Source organism: Calypte anna, chromosome 27 (assembly GCF_003957555.1).
Source record: "Calypte anna isolate BGI_N300 chromosome 27, bCalAnn1_v1.p, whole genome shotgun sequence".
NCBI classification, from domain to species: Eukaryota; Metazoa; Chordata; class Aves; order Apodiformes; family Trochilidae; genus Calypte; species Calypte anna.
In genome coordinates this window covers 1,337,817-1,361,844 of record NC_044272.1, presented here as the reverse complement: position 1 = coordinate 1,361,844, position 24,028 = coordinate 1,337,817, and the positions used below count along the sequence as shown (strand labels likewise).

At 66.1% G+C, this 24,028-nt stretch overlaps 3 protein-coding genes across 6 annotated transcripts; 1 reads left to right on the top strand and 2 right to left on the bottom strand.

Annotated features, from left to right (window-relative positions):
- Positions 1-626: 626 nt before the first annotated feature.
- On the bottom strand, positions 627-5,014 carry LOC115599813 (cuticle collagen 2C-like). 2 transcript variants are annotated; one of them, XM_030466125.1, is made up of 3 exons: positions 4,713-5,014; positions 1,989-2,119; positions 627-1,397 (listed from the first exon to the last, which is right to left on the bottom strand). In XM_030466125.1, exons 1-3 carry the CDS (start codon positions 4,777-4,779, stop codon positions 765-767), a joined length of 831 nt encoding a protein of 276 aa, XP_030321985.1. In that variant the 5' UTR covers positions 4,780-5,014; the 3' UTR covers positions 627-764. The 2 variants fall into 2 exon arrangements, with proteins under 2 accessions (XP_030321985.1, XP_030321987.1); XM_030466127.1 differs by lacking the exon at positions 4,713-5,014 and having other exon boundaries at positions 1,989-2,407.
- A 43-nt stretch (positions 5,015-5,057) lies between these two features.
- On the top strand, positions 5,058-10,577 carry NR1D1 (nuclear receptor subfamily 1 group D member 1). The gene is given in 9 exon segments (XM_030466121.1): positions 5,058-5,213; positions 7,384-7,713; positions 7,796-7,884; positions 7,972-8,116; positions 8,512-8,886; positions 8,889-8,971; positions 9,114-9,299; positions 9,676-9,886; positions 9,965-10,577. Coding segments are annotated over 9 exon segments (1,650 nt in total). The 5' UTR covers positions 5,058-5,182; the 3' UTR covers positions 10,165-10,577.
- A 1,471-nt stretch (positions 10,578-12,048) lies between these two features.
- THRA (thyroid hormone receptor alpha) lies at positions 12,049-23,758 on the bottom strand. Of its 3 annotated transcripts, none has more exons than XM_030466123.1 (10): positions 23,719-23,758; positions 18,397-18,459; positions 17,634-17,838; positions 16,398-16,459; positions 15,283-15,383; positions 15,043-15,190; positions 14,636-14,841; positions 14,108-14,254; positions 13,761-14,019; positions 12,054-13,301 (listed from the first exon to the last, which is right to left on the bottom strand). In XM_030466123.1, exons 3-10 carry the CDS (start codon positions 17,684-17,686, stop codon positions 13,051-13,053), a joined length of 1,227 nt encoding a protein of 408 aa, XP_030321983.1. In that variant the 5' UTR covers positions 17,687-17,838; positions 18,397-18,459; positions 23,719-23,758; the 3' UTR covers positions 12,054-13,050. The 3 variants fall into 3 exon arrangements, with proteins under 3 accessions (XP_030321982.1, XP_030321983.1, XP_030321984.1); XM_030466124.1 differs by lacking the exon at positions 23,719-23,758 and adding an exon at positions 23,626-23,713; XM_030466122.1 differs by lacking the exons at positions 17,634-17,838; positions 18,397-18,459; positions 23,719-23,758 and adding an exon at positions 17,189-17,618 and having other exon boundaries at positions 12,049-13,301.
- Between the last annotated feature and the right edge of the window lie 270 nt (positions 23,759-24,028).

Genomic DNA, 24,028 nt, shown 5'->3' with positions numbered 1-24,028 from the left:
TACAGCGCCAGCACACGCATTCACATGTACATGCACACACATGCACACGCATGCACCGCCCCCCGCAGTGAGGGACTGCAGCCCGCGCTGCAGATAACACGCGCACCCTGCAGGCACTGCAGCCCCCTGCACACGCCACCACCCCGCGCTGCAACCCCAGCACGCACACGCACACTCACAACATTCCCCCCCCCCCGCCCGCTGAACAAACACACAACGGCCCCCGCAGCACACGGGGCCGCAGCATTGGGGACACACAGGGTACACACAAGGCACTTGCTGGGGACGCACAGAGCACTCGTGGGGGACATGTTTCTCCACAGATCTGTGTGCACGGAGAAGTTGGGGGTGCAGACGCCCTGTGAGTCGCAGGGTCCCCCTTTGCCATGGTGGCCATGCTGCACTGGTGGTGCCACCACCCCTACAGTGGTGTGATGTGCAGAGGAAGCCCCTTAACTGTCCCAGGCCACATCCGCGTATCACAACCAGCCCCCTGGATAGCCATGCCTGCGTTGCCACGCCCAAGCACACGCGTGACCACTCTCAAGTGCAGGTCTAGTGATGGTCCTGCACAAACATGACGGTGCTTGAGTGCAGTTTTAGCTATGCTCATACACACAACGTGGCCATTCTCATGGACACACAAACCTACGCTTGGCTGCAGGTTTTGCCACACTTACATCCACGCACGGCCGTGTGTCTGTATTCGCGCACAGCTCCAGTGATGGCCACGGAGATTCTGCTCAAGCAGAGGCACAACCATGCTACACTACATGCATAGCCATCCATGCTCGAGTAGACGTTTGGCCACAGTCGTGCACTCGCTTGGCCGTACTCGCTCTCAGGCCCGGGCAGGCTCGCCCACGCGTGTCGGGGCGCGTGGGGGTCCCCGGTCCCCGTTGCGGCAGGCCCACGTGCTGCCCGCCGCCCGCCCGCACATGGCTCTGCAGCGGGGCCGCGCCGGGAGCTGCTGGGGCTAAAAATGGAGCAGCGCTCACATGCTGCCGCCACGTGACGCCGCAACCAGCTCCCTGCGATGGAGCTGGGGCTCCCTGCACCCAGGGAGGAGGAGGAGGAGGAGGAGGTGAAGAGGAAGAGGAGGTGGGGAGCACCCGCTCACATGGTCTGGCACAGGAGCCGGCACCCCCCCCCCCCCCTCGCCCAGCCCGCGGTTGCTGTGTGCGCCCCCCCATCCCCGGAGGTGGCAGTGGGGGCTGCCCCATATCCCCACCGAGCTGCGTGTCGGGAAAGCAAAATACGGAGGGATGGAGGCGTGGGAAAGGGGAAGAGGGTTCCGTGTCGTGCGTGGTGCAGGGGGAAGCATGAGGATGAAGGAGCCCCCGGGCTGACCCTGCCCTCCCGTCCCTCCTCCGGTGGCTCAGTGGTCCGGGGATCCGCTGTAACAGGAACACAAATACCGGCACATGAGTTACGTGGCCACAGCCAGGACGCAGGGGGCAAAGCTGGGGGGGGGGGGGCAATGCCACAGCCGCACCCTGCAGGCGGGGGCCACGGGGGTCTTCACCTCCCCCTTCCTAGCTGCTCCTTGTCGGGGTCTTCATGAACCACCCCAAATGGTGAACACACTTGGGGTACCCCTATTCCTGGCGTCCCTGCACCTTCTCTGCACCCCCCATGTCCCAGCACCCTCTGATCTCAGGGTCCCTGTACCCTCCTAGTTTCCCTGTACCCCCAGATCCTGCACCCTCCCGGGCAACTTGTAGCCTCCCGAGCTGCATGCACCCCTCAATCCTGTACTTCTGCAGAGCCATGGACCCCTACACCCCCAGATCCTGCCCTGGGGCCCCTGCACCCCCAAATCCTGTCCCCTGCTGCCCCCCTGCATCCTGTATCCCTAGATCCTGCACCTCTTGGGGTCTCTGCCCCCCAAACAAGGTCTGCCCTGTGGGGAGGCTGTGGGGTGCCCTGCCTGCAATGGGGTTCCCTCTCTCCCTCCCCCCCCTCCCAGCCAGGCCTGCCTTGTTTACCTGATTTTTTTTTTTCCCTTTCCGCAGGGAGGGGAAAGGCGAGTCCTGGCAGCGCGGAGCTGTGGGCGCCAGCCAAGAGCCGCGGGGATGAGCCAGAGCTGCTCTCAGCTTCTCAGCCATGGAGCTGCTGCAGAAAAACACCCCAAAACCCCACTCACCCTGCCTTGCCAGGCACCCTGACACCGGTTCTGCCCTCCCACCCACTGGCCTCAGTGGGACCCCATGGGGGATGAAAAGGAGATCTCGGGGGTGCAGGACCCCCCTGCTTCTCTGGGTGACCCCCTTTCCTGCAGCATTACACTTATGTCTGGGGAAACTGAGGCACGATATTATCCAGGGTGACACGGGGACAGAGCCAACCCCAGTGTCCTTGACCCCATGATAACTGCAGCCCCAGAGTGGGTTCAAGGGGGTTGTGAGGGGTCAGAAGGGCATCCAAGCACGGGGGGGGGGAGGGAGGGGAGGGAGGAGAGCTGCACCCTGCTGGACCCCCAGTGTCCGGTCCGGAGGAGAGGAACAGGCAAGAGCAAAGCCCTGTCCCTGGCAGAGACACTCCCCCCCCCCCGCCTCTTTCCTGGAAAAGGTACAACAAGGTAAACAACTCGGAGTAAAAATAAACCCTTGCGCACGCAGGCGTCGGGCGGTGAGCGGAGCACACCCTCACGTGGCACGGCCGCACGGCACCGCCGGAGCCCGGGCACCGGGGCACGCGGCTGATGGCCCCGGGATGGCCCCTTCCTCCCGCCCCCTCCCCCCCGCCACCGGGACCCCGGTCTGGTCATGGGAGAGCAGCAGGGTGCCCACTGTGGGTGCCAGGGACAGTCCCTCTGGGTAGACCGTGGCAGTAGGGGATGGCACAGTGGGTGCAGTCAGAGGGGGCACGGGCACGCGTCCCACCCAGCAGGGCTCACCTGGCACCTGGGCACGGTGCTGTGTGACAACTTTGGGAGGCGGTTGAGGTGCCACATCTGTACCATGGACAGGTTGTCATGGGCAGTGCCATATCAGGGTGCAGAGGGACATGCAGGGAGCCCCCCAGGGTAGAGCCCCAGCCTCTATGAGGGTCCCTGGGGACAGTGTGGCCACAGGGCTGCAGAGGGTCTGGCACAGGGCTCTGTGGGCATGTGCCTGGCTGCAGCACCCTGCTGTCGTCGTGGCTTTGGTGGCCCCCTTGCCTGTCCCAGCCCTGTAGCAGAACCCCACAGCGGGACCCTGTTGTGGGACTGCATGGTGGGATCCCGTGGGATTTATCCCTCCCAGCCCCACACTTATGCTGCAGACCCCCAGGGGGGCTGAGCAGCTGGGTCCAACTGAGGATCCCTTTTGCAGGGCCAGCTCTGCACCGTTGCCCGTGTGGAAGGTTGTTTTCTGTACCCAGGGAAGTGGCTGAGTCATGGCTAATTGCCACGGCCAGGGAACGTGCCATGAGGGAACGAGGCTCTGTGCCACCCTGGAGGCACCTACACACCCAGGGTAGCCTGGGCACAGCTGGGCACGGCTGAGCCAATGGGAGTGAGGATGTGGCAGTGAGGGCCCCCTGCTCCATGGTAGGTGGCCCCCCATGTATGTTGATCCCTGTGCCAGCCTGGCCCCACACATCCTTCCTGGAGCTGCTGGGGTTTCTCCCTGCCGGAGGTGCCAGTTGCAGCCTGGCTACAGCACCGTGCAACCACACAGTGACTCAGGGTGAGGACACTTCCTGCAGGGTGATGGGGTATCCCCAGTGCCATAGGGCACCCCACAATCTGGGAGCACCCCCAGCACCCCAAGGCTTCCTGGGGGCCCCCAGCTGAGGGATTGCCCACCCACTGGGGCTAGCACCTGGAGCTCCTTGGGGTGCAGAACTCTTATTTCCTCCCCCCAGCACCCCTCAGCCAGGGTGTCAGAGCCCCCCCCTCATCTGCAGAATTATCCCTAAGGATTTCCCAGTGCTGGCATGTCTGTGCTCTCCTCTTGGCTGGGTGCCAGGGCAGCACCAGGCACGTGGCACCTCAGAGAACACTGGCGCCCCCAAAATCCTCTCCCCCAGGACATTGAGCACCCATGGAACCCCCCCTGGGTTGGCTGCAGTGCCATGACCCAGATCCCGGGCCCTGGGTACAGCACGTCGCTGCAGTCCCTGCGGCAGCTGGGAGCCAGGCCAGGATGGGCTGAGGCTGCCAGGCACGTGCCAGGCTGGGCACCCGCCGTGGGCAGCACATTACTGTGGTGGCACTGGGGACACTGGGGGTGGGCAGCAGGCTTGGGGGGCACAGTGGGGTGCTGGGATGGGCTGTTGGGGCAGTGATCTGTGATCCTGCAGTGGTGTGTGCTGGGCTGTGCCATGGCTGTGCCATGCACTAGCATCCCTGGCACAGGGGGGGGGTCCTGCGGTGCTAGTGCCACACTGTACCTCTGTACCCAAAGCGCAGGGGTCAGAGTCATGCTGGGTGACACGGTGCCAATTAGGGTGTCTGGGTATACCCTGCACACTATGCAGGGTGACAGCTGTCCCCCAGTGTCCCCAATACAGAGGACAGTGTGACAGGAGTGCCAAGTGCTGTGCCTGGATGTTCCCAATGCAGGAGGCAGTGCCATGCTGCGTGACAGGGGTGTCAGTGTTGGCCCTGTGCAGGGGCTTCGCGTTCCCCATGAAGAGACCCTGAAGTGCAGGGTCAGAGCTGTCCCCCAGCGTCTCCAGTGCAGGGGACAGTGATGACAGTGGTGCCAAGTACTGTTCCCTGCGTGCCCCCAGCGCAGGGGACAGTGCCACGCATGGGTCCTGTGCAGGGTGACAGGGATAGCACTGCATTGCTCGGGTCTTCCTGGTGCCAAGGGTCGGTCCCGCTGCAGTGCCTGGTCCCGGTGCTGGTCGTGGTGCCGCCCGCGATCCCCGCGGGCTCGGGGGCGGCCCCGGGGACGGGGGTCCCGGTTTTGCCCGGTGTCCCCAGCGGCGGCGCGGGGCCGGGGCCGCCGGCGGAAAGTGTGTCACTGGGGCACGAGGCTCTCCCCGGGAATCACATGGGGGAGGCGGCGGCGCCGCGTGCGGCCCAGTGCGCAGCCGCGGCCGGTGCCGGGCGGGCGGCGGGGCGGGCGGAGGGCGCACAACAGTCCGTGGCGGGCAGCGGGCGGACGAGTCAGTACAGCTCCGCTCTTCGGCCTGGCTCCTACTGCGGGAGACTCGGCAGACCCCTCCGCTCTACCCACCCATCCCGATGATGGCCGCCCCCGAGGCTGGCAGCACAGGTCAGTGCCCCGCCGGAGCCCCCCCGCCTGCGGGCGTGCGCACCGGGACCCTGCGGGCATCGGGACTAGGACATAACGGGCACCGGCACTGGGATCCTGCGGGCACTGGGATCCTGCGGGCACCGGGACCCTGCGGGCACCGGGACCCCGCTGTCACGAGCAGCCGACCGGGGGTCGTGCACCGGGACCGCAGCGAAGGGCTGCGCGCTGAGACCGCGAATCGGAGGGGTCCGGACACCGGGACTTGGGGCGGGTCCTGCATACCCCACCGGGCAGGATGCCCCCCGGGAATCGCATCCCGCTTCCTACCGGGACCGGGCGGTCCTGCATAGCGGGGTAAGGATCGGGCAGCGGGACCGGGGCGTCCCCAGGAAAGTGGGGGGAGGGAGGGATGCGCGCTGACACCGAGGCGTCCTGCACTCCGGGGCCACTTGAACAGCGGCACCGGAGCAGGAGGAACGCAGACCGGGACTGGTGAGCCCTGGACGCGGGGACAGAAAGGCTTAGGACCGGGATCGGTTCAGTGGAGTAGCCCGGACAGCGGGACCAGGGTGTCCCTAGCACCGGGAACGGAGGGAGCAAGGCACCGGGACCAGGGCAGCGGGTCCTAGGGACCCGGTGGGCAGCAGAGACGGGGATGTGCGTGCCGGGGCGCCCCGCTCGGGGCCGCGCACCGGGAGCGGCGGGGAGGGGAACGGAGGTGGTGCCCCCCCCGGCACGTGTCCCCCTCCCCGCCACTGCCACGTGCGGAGTTTGTTTTCCCCGCAGCCCCGCCTCGCCCCCGCCCATTGGTTGGCTCATGACATCATCGCAGCCCCCCCTCGTGACGTCACACCCGGAAGCGGGAACGCCGCGTTACACTCGCCCTTTCCAATGCGGGACGGGGAGGGGGGGTGGAGGGGCGGGTTGTCTCCAGGGCAACGAGAAGGGGCGGGACACAGCGTTCAGCCAATAAGGAAGCGGGGGCGGAGCAAAGCGTGAAGGGGCGGGGCCTAGGGAGGCCACGTGCGGGTGGAGCACGTGGGGCGGCGGCGTGAGGCCGCCTGAGCTTGCGGGGGGGGGGGAGAGAAGATGCGGGGCGGCTGCTTTTTGGGGGGTCCCCAAGGGGTCCCGGTGCTGCGGAGTCGGGTATAGCTGCGGTGTCCTGGTGGAAGCCTTCGGGGGAATCCCCCCGTCCCAAAGCCCCAGGACGCCCCTTCTCTTCCCTGGAGAAGTTACTGGTGTTGGGAGGGGGGCATCCCCCCTAATTTTGGTGTCATAGCGGCTGGGGCTGCCCAGAAGCTCCGTTTTTGTGGGGCAGTGGTGTAGGACTCATTGTCCCCGATTCGGTGACCCCTTTTAACGGTGGCTGGGTGACGGGCGGGGGGGGGACTGGTGGTGGCAGACTGGCTACAGTGTGCGGCATCTGTGCCAGCAGCACCGTGTGCGACTGGAGACACATGGCACAAGCCATCCCGTGTGTCCCCAGCGTCACCCTCCACGTGTCCCAGCCCTGAGTCAGCCAAAGCCGTGTCCTGGTGCTGCTGCCCCTGCCCTGAGTGTGGCTGGGAAGGGACTGGGGGGGCTACGAGCTCTGCTGGGGCTGGCTGTGGACTGGGCACTAGGGATGAGCACATTTGCTCCATACTGGTCCCTACTTTTGGGGGGGTTCCCCCATTGGAAAGCTTCCCTCAGCCTCAGCCCTGCAGTGGTGCTGCATCTCCCTTGGACTGGGGGGGCTGCACTGTAACACCTACACCCCAGTGCCACGGGGGGCTGCACTGTAGGGCTCTGGCTGGAGCAGAACTGGTGGGCGTAGCTGCCGTGACCTCCCAGCGATGCTTCCAGCGCGTTCCCAGCCCACATTCCTCCCACGGGTGCTTCCGGGGGTGCTGTGCTCATGTCCCCAGCTGGCACGCACCCGGATAACCCGGCTGTCCCTGTCCCACGTGGGGCTGTCACCCGTGGCAGCTGGCGGGCGCGGTGCCTGACTCAGAGTGGAGGGTGCACATGTGGCTGTGCGGCAAAGAGACACCCACAGGTCTGGGGTGGATCCAGGGTGCTTCCCTGGGGACCCCACACCCACCCTGCTTGGGGCTGCAATCACTGCTCTGGACAGCCCTCCCTTTGCTGGGGGAAGCTGAGCCCCGTGCAGCTCAGTACATGTGTGGCCCCATTGCTCTGCCCGCAGGCGGCGTGATCAGCTACGTGGGATCCAGCGGCGCCTCGCCCACCCGCACCAGCCCGGTCTCGCTCTGCAGTGACAGCTCTAACGGCAGCTCCCAATCTGGATCTCAGTCCTTCCCTACCTACTTCCCACCATCACCCACTGGCTCCGTCCAGGATTCCCGCACCTACGTCGGGGGCTCGCTGGCCCCCCGTGAGGACGGCTCCCCTTCCTCCTCCTCTTCCTCCTCCTCCTCCACATATGGCTCCTCGGTGAACTTCCCTGGGGTGCAGCAGGTTCCTGTGGATGAGCGACGCCGCAGCTCACCCAGCAAAGCTGGCAGCACTGTCACCAGTGAGTAGGGGGCTGGTAGGTGGGTGTACCCCCACCCCAGGTGGGTGCCCCAGGATCCGGCTCACCCCCTGTTCCTCTGCAGAGCTGAACGGGATGGTGCTGCTCTGCAAGGTCTGCGGGGACGTTGCCTCTGGCTTCCACTACGGTGTCCACGCCTGCGAGGGCTGCAAGGTACTGGGGCTGGGACTGGGATGCTGTGGAGCCTCTGCTGGACTTGTGGGAGCCCCGAGTGACCCCCCCGCTCTCGTCACCCTGCAGGGCTTCTTCCGCCGCAGCATCCAGCAGAATATCCAGTACAAGAAGTGCCTTAAGAATGAGAACTGCTCCATCGTCCGCATCAACCGCAACCGCTGCCAGCAATGCCGCTTCAAGAAGTGCCTGCTGGTCGGCATGTCCCGTGATGGTAAGTCCAGACCCATGCAGAACCCATGCTCACTGCTGTACACTCCCTTGGGAGCAATATCCCTTCTGCTCACGGCTGCGTGTCCCCTCCTGGCATGTCCCCCCCACCATGGTCAGGGCTGTTTATGCCCTCCAGTTGGGTTCCCTGCCTGCACTGGGTGCCACACACACCCCACGGGATGTGTTCCTCCTTCTGCACGTTTGGGGCTCCACATCCCCTCTGGGTCTGGGTTCCCCCCCATTGTCAGGGCTGTGTGTTGGGTCAGGGCTGGGTGACCCTTGCAAGCTGGAGGGCAAGAATGCAATCGCATTCCTGGCAGCCCCCAGCTCCTCATCATGCAGGACCTGGGGGGTCAAGATGCCTGGGCTGCACTCTAATCCTGGTCTCCCCCACAGCTGTGCGCTTCGGGCGCATCCCCAAGCGGGAGAAGCAGCGGATGCTGGCAGAGATGCAGAGCGCCATGAACGGCATGGGCAGCGTCACACCAGGGATGCCCTGCCCCAGCGAGGGTCCAGCACCAGGCGGGGGCCGCGTGCTGCCTCCTGGACCACCACCACTCGCTCCCCCCACCTGCTTCTCCCAGTTCCCCCAGCAGCTGACACCACCCCGTTCACCCAGCCCCGGGGGGGCCACCGAGGATGTCATCGCACAGGTGGCCAAGGCTCACAAGGAGATCTTCGTCTATGCACACGATAAGCTGGGACCCCCCCCAACCTGCGAGAGCGGACTTCTGCACTGGGATGCTCCCCCCACCTGGGCCCCTGCCCCCCTGATCCCCGGCTGTGCCCCCCCACCTACCCTGAGCCCCCAGCACGAAGCTGCCCCTGGCCCCGCGGCACCAAGGACGTCCTGCCGGTGAGTGCCTCGGGGTTCCCGCTCCCCCTCCACAGGTATTTTTAGCAGTTAATCTCGTTAATCGCCTTGTCCATGCCGTGGTGGTGGTGGCGGGGCCATGGGAGGCCCGTGGCGCTGGGCTGAGCTGTGCTGTCACCCACAGGCCTGCCCCATGAACAGCCACACGCCCGGCCGCAGCGGGCGCTCGGTGCAGGAGATCTGGGAGGATTTCTCGCTCAGCTTCACGCCTGCTGTCCGTGAGGTGGTTGAGTTCGCCAAGCACATTCCCGGCTTCCAGGCTCTCTCTCAGCATGATCAGGTCACTCTGCTCAAGGCCGGCACCTTCGAGGTAGGTCCTGGGATGGCAAGGGTTCAGTACAGGGAACGGTGTCCCAGGGCACAGCATGGTGTCCTGCAGCACAGCGTTAAGTCCCAGGGCATTGCACTTTGCTGCTGGGACTGGCCTAGATCCCCTTGGCATTGCACTGTGCCCCATGGCACGGAGCCTTGGCGTAGAGCATGGCTTTGTATGGTGCCCCGTGGTGGTGCATGGTAGCCCATAAGGTCGCAGGATGCTCCTTGGCATGGCGTGGCATCCCATAGACTGGCACAGTGCTCTAGAGCATTGCTGATAGCCCACAGCGGTGCAGGGTGCCCACAGGGTGTTGCTGGTAGCCACGGCAGTGCAGGGTGCCCCGGTCCCACTGACCTCACTTGTGCCACAGGTGCTGATGGTTCGCTTCGCCTCGCTGTTTGACGTGAAGGAGCAGACTGTCACGTTCATGAGCCGGACGAAGTACAGCCTGGAGGAGCTGTGGGGCATGGGCATGGGCGACCTGCTCAGCTCCATGTTTGAGTTCAGCGAGAAGCTCAGCGCCCTCGATCTCACTGATGAGGAGCTGGGGCTCTTCACCGCCGTTGTCCTGGTGTCAGCAGGTGGGTGCCGAGGCAATGCCAAGGGGGAATCTGAGAGGGGTGTTTGCTGCCTGCTTGCTGATGCCCCTGTCCCCACAGACCGTTCGGGCATGGAGGACACGGCGTCAGTGGAGCAGCTGCAGGAGACGCTGATCCGCGCCCTGCGAGCGCTGGTGCTGAAGACGCACCCGGCCGAGACATCGCGGTTCACCAAACTGCTGCTGAAACTGCCGGACCTGCGCACCCTCAACAACCTCCACTCTGAGAAGCTGCTCTCCTTCCGCATTGACGCCCAGTAGGGCCCCCATGGACCCTCCCCGCCACCCTTGTACATAGCACTGCGGGGACACACTCAACACACATGACCCCCTGAAGGGGCAGCACAGACCCTGTGGTGCCTGCTGGACTCCCAGGAGGGGCTGCAATTCCCCAGGTGGGCACCAGGATGCCAGGACCCCCTCCTCCTCAAGTCGGGCACCAGCCCCACAGCTCCGCTGGCAGTGCCAGGGGGGCTCCCCCACCCTGGCCCCCCACTCCGGCAGCCAGCGGTGGAAAGCAGAGGCCGGATCCAGCCGAGCTCTGTGGGTGGGGTGGGTTGGTTGGTTTCTTTTTTTTTTTTGTTTTTTGTTTTGTTTTTTTTTCATCATATATTTATTACATAAATATATAGTAAAATAGACCAGCAACAATTACCATAAAAATATCTTTCTTTAAAATCCTGACCAAAACACAAAAGGGTTTAAAATCGCACGTCACAGACTGTGATTGTCATGGAGCTCAGTGGCCCCCCCCGTCCCGCGCCCTACATTCAGCCACGCCGGCCACCACCCCCGCCGCCCCCACGGCACCATGCATAGAGTAGGGGACCCCGCGCCGGGCCGAGCCGTGCCGGAGCGTGCCGAGCTGTGCCAAGCAGTGCTGGCTGGGCTGGCCGCGGCCCCACACGGGGGCAGCTCCGGGAGCCATGAGGTATGTGCTTGGGGTTGGGGGGGATGGGGGACGCGGGGACAGCCCGGGGGGAGGCGGTGGGGAGGGGGGCACCGATCCTGCCCCCCCCTGGGTGAAGCCGGGGCCGACGCTGGACGTGCGATGGCGACGCGAGACGGAGACAAGAGGGAGCGGCCCTAGGGGGGTGCTTGGGGGGTCAGGGGGAGAGTGCGGGGGTGAGCTGGCAGGTTAGGGGCCAGGATGAGCCCCCCGCTGGGATAAGTTGCCCCAGGACACCGAGTGTCACCCGGGGGTGTGGGGGGAGGCTCGCACCTGGCTGATTGGGGGGGGGGGGGGGTGTCACGTTTGCTGCTTAAGACACGTCTCGTGATGGCTCCGCCAGCAGCACCACACTGTGCGTGCACAGGGACCCCGAGCATCGTGGGGCCGCGGCACCGTGTGGCACAGCATCGCACCCACACTGCACCAGCACACGCACCCACGGCACCGTCCCTGGGGGCCACAGCCCCTGCCCGTAGCCCAAAGGTGCGAGGTGCTGCCGGGGGGAGTTAATTCCCAAACCCTGCGGCCCCCCCAGCGTGGGCATTAATGTTTCCTGGCACCGGTTCCTATTGCACAACCCACAGCTGGTGCAGCCGGGACCCCCCCATGCCAGAGCTTAAGACATTTTGCACAAAGTGCAAAGCTGGGCCTGCTGCGGGGGGCTGAGGGCACCGGGACCCCCGCAGCACCCAGGGGGACCACAGCCCTGCCTCACCGTGGCTCCACTGTATCCCTCACCCGGCTGCAAGGGGTCCTTGAGGACCCCCAGACGCGACCCCCAGGGCAGTGGAGGGGGCCAAGGTGTGGTGGTGGGGGCCCAGCTTGGCCCCCTGTGCCCAGGATGGGGAAGTGTCTCGTGTTGGGATTTCTGCTTTTAAACGACCCGTAAAAAGATTTTTTTTTTAATTACAAAAATTATATATTTTATATATATTTATATATATATATATTAGCTTAGGTGGGCCCAGCAGGCTGCCTGCCTTGCCGGCTGCCCCCTGGCCCGCACCCCCCCCTCGGCCTCCGCCTGAGGTAAGAAAAAATTCACAAACCTAAATCGGGGGGGAAAAAGGTGATAAAACCATTCCCGGGTGCCCCTGCCACAGCCCTGCCCCCCCACCGAGCCAGGACCCCTGCTTCCCCTTCCCACCCCCCCCAAACCCTCACCAGCCCCTGCCGCAGGGGGGTGGTTGGGGGGTGCAGCCCCCAGAAGTGCTGCTGCTGGGGGGCTGGGGCAGTAGTGCAGTGGGGTCAGGGTGGGGTCCTGGAGGGGGCACCCGCTGCCCCCTCCCCCCCTCCCCCCCCGCTGGTGCCTCCGGGGCCATTGCAACTTCTGACAGACAGGACAAATAAACCCACGAGGACGAGGGAGGAAAAAAAACCAACAACAACAACAAAAAAAAAAAGGGACAACGGAAAAGGTGGGGGGTGGTGTGGGGGACAGCCAGGATGGGTCCCCACAGCCCGCCCCCCCCCCCCAGCATCCTGCAGCGCCCACCATCCACTGGCGCTTGGCACAAAATCATCTCCTCTCAGCCCAAAAAAGACAGAGAAAACCAAAGCCCCGAATCTGGCCCCAAATTTGGGGGGTGAGGGGGGACCACCCCTGCTGGGGCAGACCCAGAAGCCAGCAGGACGAGGGGGGGGAGCCACTAGTCCTGTACCCCCCTGGGATGGGCTCCCCCTCGCCACTGCTGTGCCCCCTGTGCCCCTCACCCCGCTATGTGGGGTGGTCCTGGCCCCCCTCCCAGCCCCGTGCTGCTGCCCGGCCAAAAGTGCATGTGGCCGTGGCCCAGGCAGCCTCTCCCTGTGCAGCCCAGAGCCCCCTCCTCTCCTCTGCTCTGCTCTTCCTCCTCCTCCTCCTCTCTCCTTCCAAAGTGCAGTTAGTTTAATATTTTAGCCTCTCAGGGAGGGAAATAAATGCTTAAAAAATAATAATCTAAGAAGAGAAGGACAATAAAGGAAACGCTCGACTGTCGGGGCCCTTCCCTGTGCAAACAAACAAAATTCATCAAGTCCTGGGGCGCGGGGGGAGCAGTAGAGAGGGCCACGGGGGGGCACAGTGGGACCCCCCACCCTGGGCACTGCATTCCCCTTCCCCCCATCTCACCCCTGGGGCGGGGTCACTAAAAATTTGGGGGGCTGGGGGATGCAGAGCGGGAAGGGCGGTGGAGGGCACAGGGGGGTGGGTGGCATCCCTACACCTCCTGGTCCTCGAAGACCTCGAGGAAGAGGGGGGGGAAGAGCTCGGTGGGACACTCCACCTTCATGTGCAGGAAGCGGCTGGCATGGCAGGCGCCGATCATCCGCAGATCCGTCACCTTCATCAGCAGCTTGGGCCAGAAGTGGGGAATGTTGTGTTTGCGGTAGTTGATGTAGTGCTCGAAGGCCAGCAGGTACATCTCCTGGCACTTCTCAATCTTCTCCACGCAGATCAGCCCCGTCCTGTCTGTGGGCACAGCCAGGCAGGGGTGTTTGGGGGGTTCAGTTCACCCTCTCTCAAGTCCGTGTCCCCCGTGTCCCACTGACCCCCATGAAACCTGGCACAGCTTCCCTGGACATTGAGGTGCTCACCCCATAGATCTTGTCCTCTTGAGGTGCTAGGGATTAGGGTGCCTACCCCTCACACTCCCAGCTCCATGGGGACCTTTTCAGTGCCCACCCTGGGAGCTCCTGGCTGTGCCCACCTTTGAGGACTCAAGCATCAGGGTGCCCATGAACCTCCAAAAGCTAGTGGGGCACTTTCCCCAGGGATGCCCACCCAACACGTCACCAGGATGCTGGGGGCTCTGGCATCGGGGTCCCCACTCGATGCACCCCCAAGAAATTGGGGGCTTTGGAATCGGGGTGGCCACCTCATTACCCTCCCACACAAGCAGCCCTTGGGGGCAGACGCCATCACCGCTACCTGAGGACATGAGCAGCACAGCCTGGAGCAGGGCCACCTCGGTGTCATCCAGGTTGAAGGCAGAGAGGGACTTGCCCAGGTCGAAGATGGCATCGGAGACAACGCCGAGGCCACCATTCTTGAGCTGCTCACGTTTGACAGCCATCTCCCCGCTGAGCGTCAGTGTCTCGCTCTCGGGGTCGTAGCGCACAGCCGCCCGCAGCGACATGATCTCCATGCAGCAGCCCTTCAGCAGGATGATCTGGTCTTCGCAAGGCAGCTGGGGGGCAGACAGCACGGGGAGAGGAGGGATTGCAGCAGCCCCAGCCCCACCTGGTCTTCCCGGTGCCCCCCGCCTCCACCTTTACCTCCGAAAACATGGGCAGTTTTTTGGCAAAGTCGACCACGCGGGTGATGGCCGGGGTGATGATTTTTGTAAACTCGCTGAACGCCTCCAGGTCGACTTTGTCCCCGTCGGGCATGGAGGCCATGGGCGACTGGCCGATGTCTTCAGGCTGTGGGGACCAGTAGCAGGGTTGGGGGCTGCAGAGTGACTGTGTCCCACCATCCCCAGGGCCCCCTCATCATGGGGGGGGAAACTGAGGCAGAGCTCAGCATGGTGCAGCAGCCAGGAGAGGGAGCTGTGTGCCAGCGCCATGGGGACAGGGCCACAGCTGTCCCCTTCGGTCACCACTCACCCTTTAACCCCTCTAGGGGTGACAGGCTCAAGGACACTGGGTGATGTCCCAAACCCCCAGCTCCAGCCACCCCCCTGGGGCAGGCATATGGTGAGTGCCGCCTGCCACGCATGCACTGAGTGTGTGTGTGCTCAACTGCCACCAGCTGGGGCAGGGGGCTGTGGTCTGGGGTGGGCTCCCCCTGCCCTGTGCCCTCACCAGGAATTTCCGCTTCTGCTTCCAGTGGCTGCCCTGGGCATTGGTGCTGCGGTGGGCTTCTGTCACCACGTGGATCAGCTCCCACTCCTCCGCACTGGGGTTGGGGCGATGCTGCAGTGATTTGATCATCTCCTCCTTCCGCCGCCGCTCCCGGTTCTCCTCAATCAGCTTCCTCTTTGCTACCCGCTTCGAGTCATCCAGGACCACTGCAGAGACCCCCACCCCAGTCAGCCAGCACCCCTGCCATGCCACGACAGCCATCCTGACCCACGGTTGCAGCACAGCACCAGCATCCAGTACTGTAACCCGCTCCTGCAAGAGCACTGGACACCCCAATGAGTGCCGTGCTAGGACCCCAACCCGCCCCATGGCAGCAGCAGGTGCCCCCCGTGCTCCCCCACACTCACGGTCCATGGCCATGCCCACGGAGATGCACTTCTTGAAGCGGCAGAGCTGGCACTGGTTGCGGGTGATCTTGTCGATGACACAGCAGCCATCGTACTTGCAAGAGTAGGTGGGGTGCAGGTTCTTCTGGATGGTCCGACGGAAAAAGCCCTGGGGACAGCAAGGAGGGGGGGGACACATACGCCTGGTGAACCCCAATAACTTTCTCCTGCCTGCCCCCCACCGAGCCCCTGCCCCCTTACCTTGCAGCCCTCGCAGGTGATGCAGCGGTAGTGGTAGCCGGTGGCTTTGTCCCCGCACACCACGCATTGTTCATCTTTGTCCAGGTAACTAGGGATGTACCCTGCAGGGGGGACATGAGTCAGGGACCCCCAGAGTGCCTGGGGCTGAGGCAGCAACCCCCAGGCACCGTGCTCCCCCTCATACCTCAGTTTCCCCCTCCCAGCCCTGTTGCTGCACCTCACTGTGCTGCGGACAGCCCTGGCACAGGAAGGGTTAAAGGGTAGGGGGGGTTGGGGGGTGCCGGAGCCCCCCGCAGCAATAAAGCGCCCATTATCCAGCTCCCAGCCGGCTGCGGGGGGGGGATGTCCCTGTCCCCCCCTCACACAATGGCCCACTGTCCCCGCTATTGTCCAGGGTCCCCCAGCCTGGCAGCCTGAGGAAGATCCCCTCAACACCCCCCCCACCCGTCACCGGATTCACGGGGAAACTGAGGCACAGTGCACTCCCATTATACGCAGGGGGTGTCCCAGCACTCCGAGACCTCCGCACCTCCCCAGGATGGTGTGAACCCAACACTCGGGGACCCTGAGAACCCACCCTGGTGTCTCGAGGGTGCCGGATGCAGGGGAGGGGGGCAGGTCCTCCACCCCCCGGAGTGGGGAGGGGTGCAGGGGGAATGGGCTGGGAGCCGGACGCCTGTGGGTCCCTCCACCGGCCCCTCCCCCGCCCTCAGGATCCCGCCGGCGCCGGCCGCTCCCCGCTGGGGAATGGGGCAGGGCTGGGGGGCAGCGCTTGGCCGGGCCCCCCTTATCTCCCACCCCAGGGTGCTGCCGGCCCCGATAGCACCACCCTGGCCCGACCCACGGGGCACCGATGGGGATGGGGACCCTGCGGGGATGTAGGGTGTTGGCAACCCCCGCGGGGACAGGAGAGGGAGGTGTGGAGGGGACCCTGGGGTGCCTGGCAAGGACATGGGATGTCCGGGGAACTCTGGAGGACCCAGCAGGGACGTGGGCTGTCTGCGGGACACAGGCAGGACACACGGGTCCTGCAAGCCCCGATGAAGAAATGGGGGGACGTGGGGGTGTTCAGTGGGGTGGTGAGGTGCCCAGGGGACCCCGGGGGGAGCCCGTACCTGACATGCTGCTCTTCACCAAACATTGGCTGCTCTTTCTTTTGCGCTTGCCATCCAGCCACCTGCGGGAGGGGGCCAGGCTGGGACCGCGCCCCACGGCCCCTCACAACCCCCCCCCCCAATTCCCTCCCGCAGCTGGGCGGTGGGCATCCCTCCCCCAAAGGTCCCGAGGGGCCGGGCAGGGGCGATGCCATATGGGGAGGGGTCCGGTGCCGGGGGGACAGACTTGTGGGTGCAGGATGAGGTCGGGGCACTGGGGACCCCCGACCCGGGACACGCATCGCCGTGCGGGGGGGACGCAGGGAGGGTGGCGGGGATGAAAGGGAAGAGAAGGAGGGAAGGGGGGTAAGAGGGGAAGGAGGACGGGGCTGGGGGAGGGGGGGGCGGGGGTTCATTTACAGTCAAAGACAAAATGTCCTTTTGGCTCAGCGGGGAAGTGACGTCAGCAGGGCTCAGCCAATGGCTGTCGGCGGGGGTCCGCGCCTCGCCCGCACAGCGCCCGCCCATTGGCGGAGGCGGCTGGAGGGGGCGGGCTGGGGGGGGCCCGACGGCTCGGGGATGGGCACCCCGGGGGGGGGGTCCCGGGCCCCAGCCCAAGGTGACCCCGGGCCTGGCTCCCCCCGCGGCACGTGAGAGCGGGCGGCCCTCCCGAAATAGCCCCGGGACAGGGTGGCCCGAGGGGCCCCGGGCAGGGACGGGTCGGCTGGGAGGGGACCCGCGGGGACACGGGCACGAGTGGGGCAGGCGCGAATGGGCACGCGTGGAGATAAATAGGGACCCAGGGGACACACCAGGTGCGGAGACACGAGGGCATGGGGACATGTGGGGGACACATGGCATTGGGACACACTGGGCATGGGGATGCGGGAGGATGCACCAGGCATGGGGACACCTGGGAACACACAAGGCACGAAGAAGTGCAAGGCAAGGACACGAATGCCATGGACGTGTCCACGGCCTTGCAAGGAATCATAGGGACCCGTGGGGGAAAAGGGACACACAGGACATGGGGACACATGGGGTACAGACAAGTACAGGATCACATAGGGATGTACCTAGCATGGGGACACTTGGGACACAAGGATGCACAGGAATATACAGGGCATGGACACATCCTCGGCCATGCATGTAAGAATATAGAGACACAGAGGGGACAGGGACACGCAGGGACACACCGGGCGTGGGGAACTGCGGAGACAGAGGGGGCTGCAGTGGGCAGGGGCATGGGGTGCTCACCGGGTGTCCTCTGGCTCCGACAGCGGGTCCAGGGTGCTGGGCTTCTGTTCCATTCACCGCAATTCCATCAAGGAGCACTCAGCACCGACCGAGTGGGCTCCGCCACCGGTGCCACGTGTGGGGGGGCCACGGCAGGGGGGCTACGACGCATGCCCCATGGCGCCCAACTCAGTGCTCGGCTCCCAGCAGCATCCCGGGCCGGACCCTGCCAAGATAAAGTGAGGCTCAGCCTGGATCTCTGACCGGGGAGGGGATGAGGGCTGCAACCCTGGGGAGCCCCTCAGGAGGGTGTGTGGGGTGCAGGAGGGTGCAAGAAGGCATGGGGTGTGTGAGGGTTTGCAGGAGTGAGCAGGGCTGGGTGAGAGCGTGAGGGGCGTGCAAGGACACGTGGAGTGAATGAGGGTTTGCAGGGCACAAGCAACAGCAGACTCGGGGCGTGGGTGAAAGTGTGCACAGGTGTGCAAAGCTGTGCAGGAGTCATGGGGTGAGAGAGCATGCACAAGTGTGTGACAGGGTGCACAGGTGTGTGAGAGCATGCATGGGTGTGCAAGGCTGTGTGAGAGCGTGCAGGGAAGCACAACTGCGGTGCAGGGCTGGGGGGCCCCCACATGTGGTAGGGGGGAGCCCAGGGGTGTGGTGGATGCATAGAGCAGTGTTCCCCATTCTGTGCCCAAGGGAGCCCCCATGAGGGGGCTGAGCTGAGCCCTGATGCACTCATCCCATGCATGACCCCCCAGTGCTGGGTGGGTGGTGGGAGACTTACAGGGTGGGAGGCACCGAGGGCCCGTGGGGGGAATGCCTGGCAATCCCTCTTCTGTGAGTTCTCCTGCAGCAAAAACACAGCACAGTGGGATCAGGGCATGAGCAACACTGGGGCACCCACTGCCCCCTCCCCAAAATATGCCCAATGCGGAAACCGAGACGTGACTGTGGCAGACCCCTTCTCACCCCCACCAGTCCTCATGGCTGCCCAGTACCCCCCCTGCCCGCTTGCAGCACCCCAGCACAGTGTCGGGGTCCCACTGGTGAGCCCCCCCAGTGAACCCGCCTCGGCAGGGAGGTGCGGGGGGGTTGCGTGGGGCCCCCCAGCCCACACCAGGGGGGGCTGCAGCAGGCGTTGTGCCCGGCCCTCGGGCTCCTCCACTCTGTGCGGGGACAGGCAGAAAGTAGGTCACGTTTGTCTTGGCCGCCGCAGAAATTCCTCCGGCGGATTTAAAATGCAGAGGCCGGGGCTTGGCCCCCCCTGCCCCTCTGCGCCCCCCTCCCGGGCCGGCCCCTTGGCCCCCCTCCAGCTGGGGATACCCGGGCAGCAGCAGGATGGGGGTAAGGGACGTTGGACCCATGGGTGCAAGGGGGCACCCCACATGTGTGACGCATGAGTGGGGTTCACAGAAGGGTCCCTGCCATTCACAGCCATGTGCCCTGTGTAGGGGGGGACATTGCCTGCCTCTGCCTCAGCAGGGAAACCAAGGTATGGCAGGGTACCCCAGTATCCCCTCCCTCTCTTGGGGAGCTCATGCCCCTTCCCCTGCCCCACAGCTCCAGGATGGGCTGTGGAGCCACTGGTACCTATAGAGCTGGGGCAGCATGGCCGGGGGCTGCACCAAATGTTTGTTCCATATGGGAATGGCGCGCGGAGACTTCCAAGTATAGGCACTGGCTGTGCGCCAGGGCTGCACGGCCCCACCGGGCACCGGCCCCCCCCACCCCCCTTCCCCTGGGACCCCGCACGCCAGCAGAGCCCTGACCAACTCAATGCATGTGTAGGGCCAGGGTACACTGCCACCAGGACAAAGCCAGCACAGGCCAGGGCACGAGGAGCTCCAAGACCCAGCACCGGGTGGGATCAGCTGCCTCTGCCTCAGTTTCCCTGCCAAGGGCTGCCTGGCTGGTGCGTGGTGTTCAATTAGAGGGGCTCAAGCTGAGGCTCAACAGCTAAGTGAGCATCTGCACCAGCACCCCTGAGATCACCGGCACCCAGTGCCCGGCCCAGCCTACGGTGCCACTTCAAGAACTGTCACTCGAGGAATCCCGGGTGTGCTGGGGCAGCCCAGACAGACACGAGAGGCGGATCTTCTCCTCCTGATGCTCGTGCAGGACATGTGTGACGAGCACAGGCAAGTCTCAGCCCCCCGGCCTGACCCCTATGTCCCATGGTACCCCAAGTCGTTGTGTCCCCACCCTGTGGGACAAGGTGGAGGGCTGGGTGGGAGTGGGTGGCAGCCAGTAAAGGCCCCCACCCTGTGCCCCCCCAGCCCAACCCCACACCCAGGGGAGCGTTTCTGCTGAGTCGGGTGGTTGCAGGCATGGAAAACAACACGGGGGCAAAGTCCGGGGCTGGGCCAGTGGCGGGAGCTACGTTGCCCCACGGGGGACACCCAGCACCCCGGTCCCCAGAGACACCACGCTCAGAGACCCCCCTAGGATGGAGCCCACAGCCTGGGGACACTCCTCCACAAAGGCACCGACCACCTCTGTGCAGCTGGACAAGGAACTGGGGACACAGTCAATGTCCCTGCCGCCCAAGACAGATGGAGTCCGGGGGTCCCCGGCGCCCCCTCCCCCCGCCCAGCTGCCATCTGGGTCAGGGAGGTGAGGGCCTAAGCGCTTTAGCCAGGGTGGCAATTAGTGTGATTAGTGCGGGCTGGGGGCAGGGCGCTGTGGGCAGACCCACCAGCCGGACACCCGCCGGACACCGGTATGCAGGTGGCCGCGGGCAGCACCATGGCAGGCACCAGGTTCAGCCCCAGCTGGAGGCACCCTGGCTGTGCCGGCTGGCAGGACGGTGCTGTGGGAGCGTGGCCAGGCACAGGACACCTGTGGTGGCACGGCTGGCAGCACCTGGCACGTGCTGGTGCCCATGTGTGTGACTGTGCCCGGTGCCACACACGTCCTTGCCTGATGCCATGTGCTCACCTCACACCTCTGCATCACACCCTGTGCCCGGTGCCACACAATGTCTGGTGCCACAGGGCACGCATGGCAGCATGTGGTGGGGCTGGCGTTCTGGGAGGCTGCAGGAATCCCCGGCATGTGCAGCAGCTGGGCAGCCGGAGTGTGGGGAATGCCATGGGCCTGACATCAGGGCAGCCCACCCTGTGCCATGGGGGAACCGTGCGGTGCCCCTTCCCCATGCGCGTGAGGACACAGCTGTACCACGGCACGGGCTTACCAAGCCTAGGGCTGCTGCAGCCACAGTGTGTGAGCACCAGGGCCAAATCCACAGCTCGGTGAAGCCAACACTTGAGTGAGGACAAACGGCGGCAATGATGGTGACCTGTCTGGCACTGACCAGGCATTCACCGGCTACCACAGTCTCGCACCCCCAACGGGTCCTGGATCTCCAGTGCAGGGATCTGAACCGTGACCCTGACACCCCTGGCCCTGCAGCCACCACACATACACCCCAGGGGTCCAACTGAGGCCGCGCCGGCTGCTCCTTCCAGCAACACCAGAGTGTGTCCGGCACAAGGCAGCAGTCCTGGCTCCAATCCCCCCCTGCCTGCCCGTGCTTAGGTTTCCCCATCCCAGCAGGGCTGCTGGCAGGGAACTGCTCAAACAGAGGAAGAGCCACGGTGCCACTTCCCCAGTGCTGTGCCTCTTGTGCCAGCAGAAGACGGACACAGCCGGGTCCCTGTGTCCTTGCTCCTCCTGGCTATAAGAGACCCCACGGGCACCCTGCCTGCCTGGCACGTGCTGAGCGCCCACGGTCTCAGCTCACCAGGGTGTCTGTGCATCCTGAGCCCCACGGGGTGCCCCCATCCCCAGCAAGGCTGTGCTGGGACGCTGGGAAGCTATTCTCAGCGCTTGGAGCTTGGCACGGGGATGGGGATGTTTCTAAATCAGGGGCTCCAGTTCACGTGCAACAGGACGGGAGGGGCTCCTGGGTCCCCTTCCCCGGGGCCTCACTGGAAGGGGGGACAGGGACGCAGCCACCACCTTGCCAAGGAGGCGCCTGGGGTCACCACCAATAGCGGGACACAGGAACTGCCACTGAGCCCATCTGGGGGTGCCCGTCCCGCCCAGGAAGGGGACACGGGTGACAATCACCACAGCATTCCCATGACCATCTGACCCTTTCTGGAGGGGCCAGGCCGAGGGTCCGCAGTGGCGGGAACACCTCCATGCGACACCGACCCAGCCGGGTCTGGCCCCACCGTGTCCCCCGTCTCCCTCCAGCCTGAGCGGGGCCCCGGGCGTCCTGCCCGCGCCTGCCCTCGCCTTCACCGCGTCGCCCCCCCCTTCCTCCTCGTCCCCCACCCCCACCGGGAAGGGGACCCAGGCGTCCGGCCCCGCCCCCGCGCTCCACCACGCGCCGGCGGCTGCGCGGGGTCCGGAGGGGCTTGGGCGGGGGTGGTGGCCGCGGGCTGGGACCCCCGGCTCGGCGGTGCCCTGGCCTTCACTCGCAGCCGCTGCCCAGGGAACGTGTGCGGTGGGGCGGGGAGCGATGGGGGCGGTGGGAGGGGTGCGGGCGCAGACCCCCCCAGCACCTGCGGGAACCCAAGAGTGCATGGCGTTTAGTGCCCGGAGCGGGCTGCCCCTCTCTGTGCCGGCCCTCAGACCCTCGCGCGTGGGGCTACCATGCCGCGGTCCCGCGAAGGTCATGGCCGCAGCCGAGCGGGGGTTGTCAAGCGGGGAACCTCGCCCCGGCGACCCCCGGCTGCTGGATAAGGGGGTAGGGGGATGCACCAGGGTGTGCGAGAATTGCGGTGGGGGGCACAGGCAGCCGCACAGCAGCGTCGGGGGAGGGGGGTTGCACCGCGCCCCCACGCTGCGCCGAGACCCCCGGGCGGGGAAGCCCCCCCCAACCGGTTCCACCGGGGCCTGCTCGTGCCCCACGGCGGCCTCAACCCCCCGGCCCTGCCGGAGCCCCGAGGGTCCCCGGTGCCGGCGGGGGTCAGGCGGGGTGAGGCGCAGCCCTGGCACCCCTGGAGCCGGTGCCAGCCCCGTGGCGGGGGGTCGCGGCGGCCGCCGCGGCTGAAGGTCGGTACGGGGCCGGAGCCCCGGCCGGACCGACGGGGAGAGGGAGACGGAGGCCTGGGCAAGGCCGGCCGGTCCTGGGGTGACCTTGGCCGCGACGCCCGCCTGCCTTGCCTCAGTTTCCCCGCTTCACACGGGGGAAACGCACGGGAGCACGACCCGCGACCGGGGCCCGCGCGGCGGCACGGCGACCGTCGCACCCCGTGCAGGATCCGGCTGTGTCTCCGGGATTAGGGTGGGGGGGACGCGGCGGTACGTGTTCCCCTCCTCCCCGGGACCGTGGGGCGGTGTGGGGAGGGGGAGCCCCCGCCACGCCCCGCGCCCCGCTCGGCGAGGGCAGCCCGGGAGTGCGGGACCGGAGCTCCCCCCCCCTTCTCCCGCCGGGGACGCCCCCCGCTGCCCCCGCCCCAACCGGGAGCGGTCGAACCGCCCCCCCTGCGCCCCCCCCCCCTCCGCGCTCTGCTGTCGGCGCAGAAAATAATTAAAAAAAAAAAAAAAAATCGCAGGCATTCCTGCCGCCGCTGCCAGAGAGGGAGCGGGCGGGGACGGCCACGGGGCACGGCTACGGGACCCCCCCCCCCTCCCCGCAACACGGCCCCGCGACCTGCCCCCGGCCCGTCCCCGCCGCGGCCCGTCCCCGTAGAGCCACGCCACCGCCACGGCCCGGGCCCACGACCCCCCCTCCCCCGCCACGCCACGGCCACGCAGCTGCCGGGGGGGCCACGGTGCTGCAGGCAGGCGAGGGGGCTGCCCGTCGTGCACGGTCCACCCCGACCATGGCGTGGCGGACGGGGGGCAACGGCCGTACCCTGCGCTGTGGCGGGGGGGGGCACGGGGCAACGCGTCTCCGTCCCCCCTCTGCGGCCCCACGCCAAAAGCCGGATTTGGTCAAGAAAAATATTTACCCGAGATTTTCCCCCCGGTGCGCGCTCGGGCCGGGGCCCCCCCGCGGCTCCCGGTTTCTTCCCCCGCCCCGATTCCTCCCCCCCCCCCTCCCCGCCATTGCACGCACCAAACTGCGCCCAGGCTCAGCCGGGGGGGCCGCGGCCGGCGGTAAACACCCGGGGGGCGGCGGGGGTGGCAGCGGGGCCCGCTCGGGCCGTACCTGGGCGGCGGCGGCGGGCGCGGAGCGGAGCGGAGCTGAGCGGGGCGCAGCGGCGGCGGCGGCGGCGGCCGACGGCCCTGGCTCCTCCCCCGGCCCCGCCGCCCGCCCCGCGCCCGCTCCGCTCCGCCGCGGCCGCAGCCCCCTCCGCCGGCCGCCGCCGCTCCCTGCACCCGCCGCGCCCGCGCCGCGGACCCCGCGGGGGGACCCACGGGGTCGGGGGGAACATGGGGATGGGGGGTGGGGGAGGCCTGGACGGTGCCCACGAAGATGCCGTGAGAGTGACAAGGGGGACAAGGGACGCTGCCCACGG

Coding starts and splice junctions, on each gene's coding strand:
- THRA (XM_030466122.1), bottom strand. CDS start 17,415: ATGTGTCCCCATGTCCTGTGTGTCCCTTTTCCCCCACGGGTCCCTATG. Junction 16,460..17,188: donor CCCTCGTGTCTCCGCACCTG/GTGTGTCCCCTG, acceptor CCCCTCCCGCAG/GTGGCTGGATGGCAAGCGCA. Junction 14,842..15,042: donor CGTGGGCATGGCCATGGACC/GTGAGTGTGGGG, acceptor GGGTCTCTGCAG/TGGTCCTGGATGACTCGAAG.
- LOC115599813 (XM_030466125.1), bottom strand. CDS start 4,779: ATGCAGTGCTATCCCTGTCACCCTGCACAGGACCCATGCGTGGCACTG. Junction 2,120..4,712: donor GTCCCCTGCGCTGGGGGCAC/GCAGGGAACAGT, acceptor GGGTGTTTTTCT/GCAGCAGCTCCATGGCTGAG. Junction 1,398..1,988: donor AAGGGAAAAAAAAAAATCAG/GTAAACAAGGCA, acceptor TTCCTGTTACAG/CGGATCCCCGGACCACTGAG.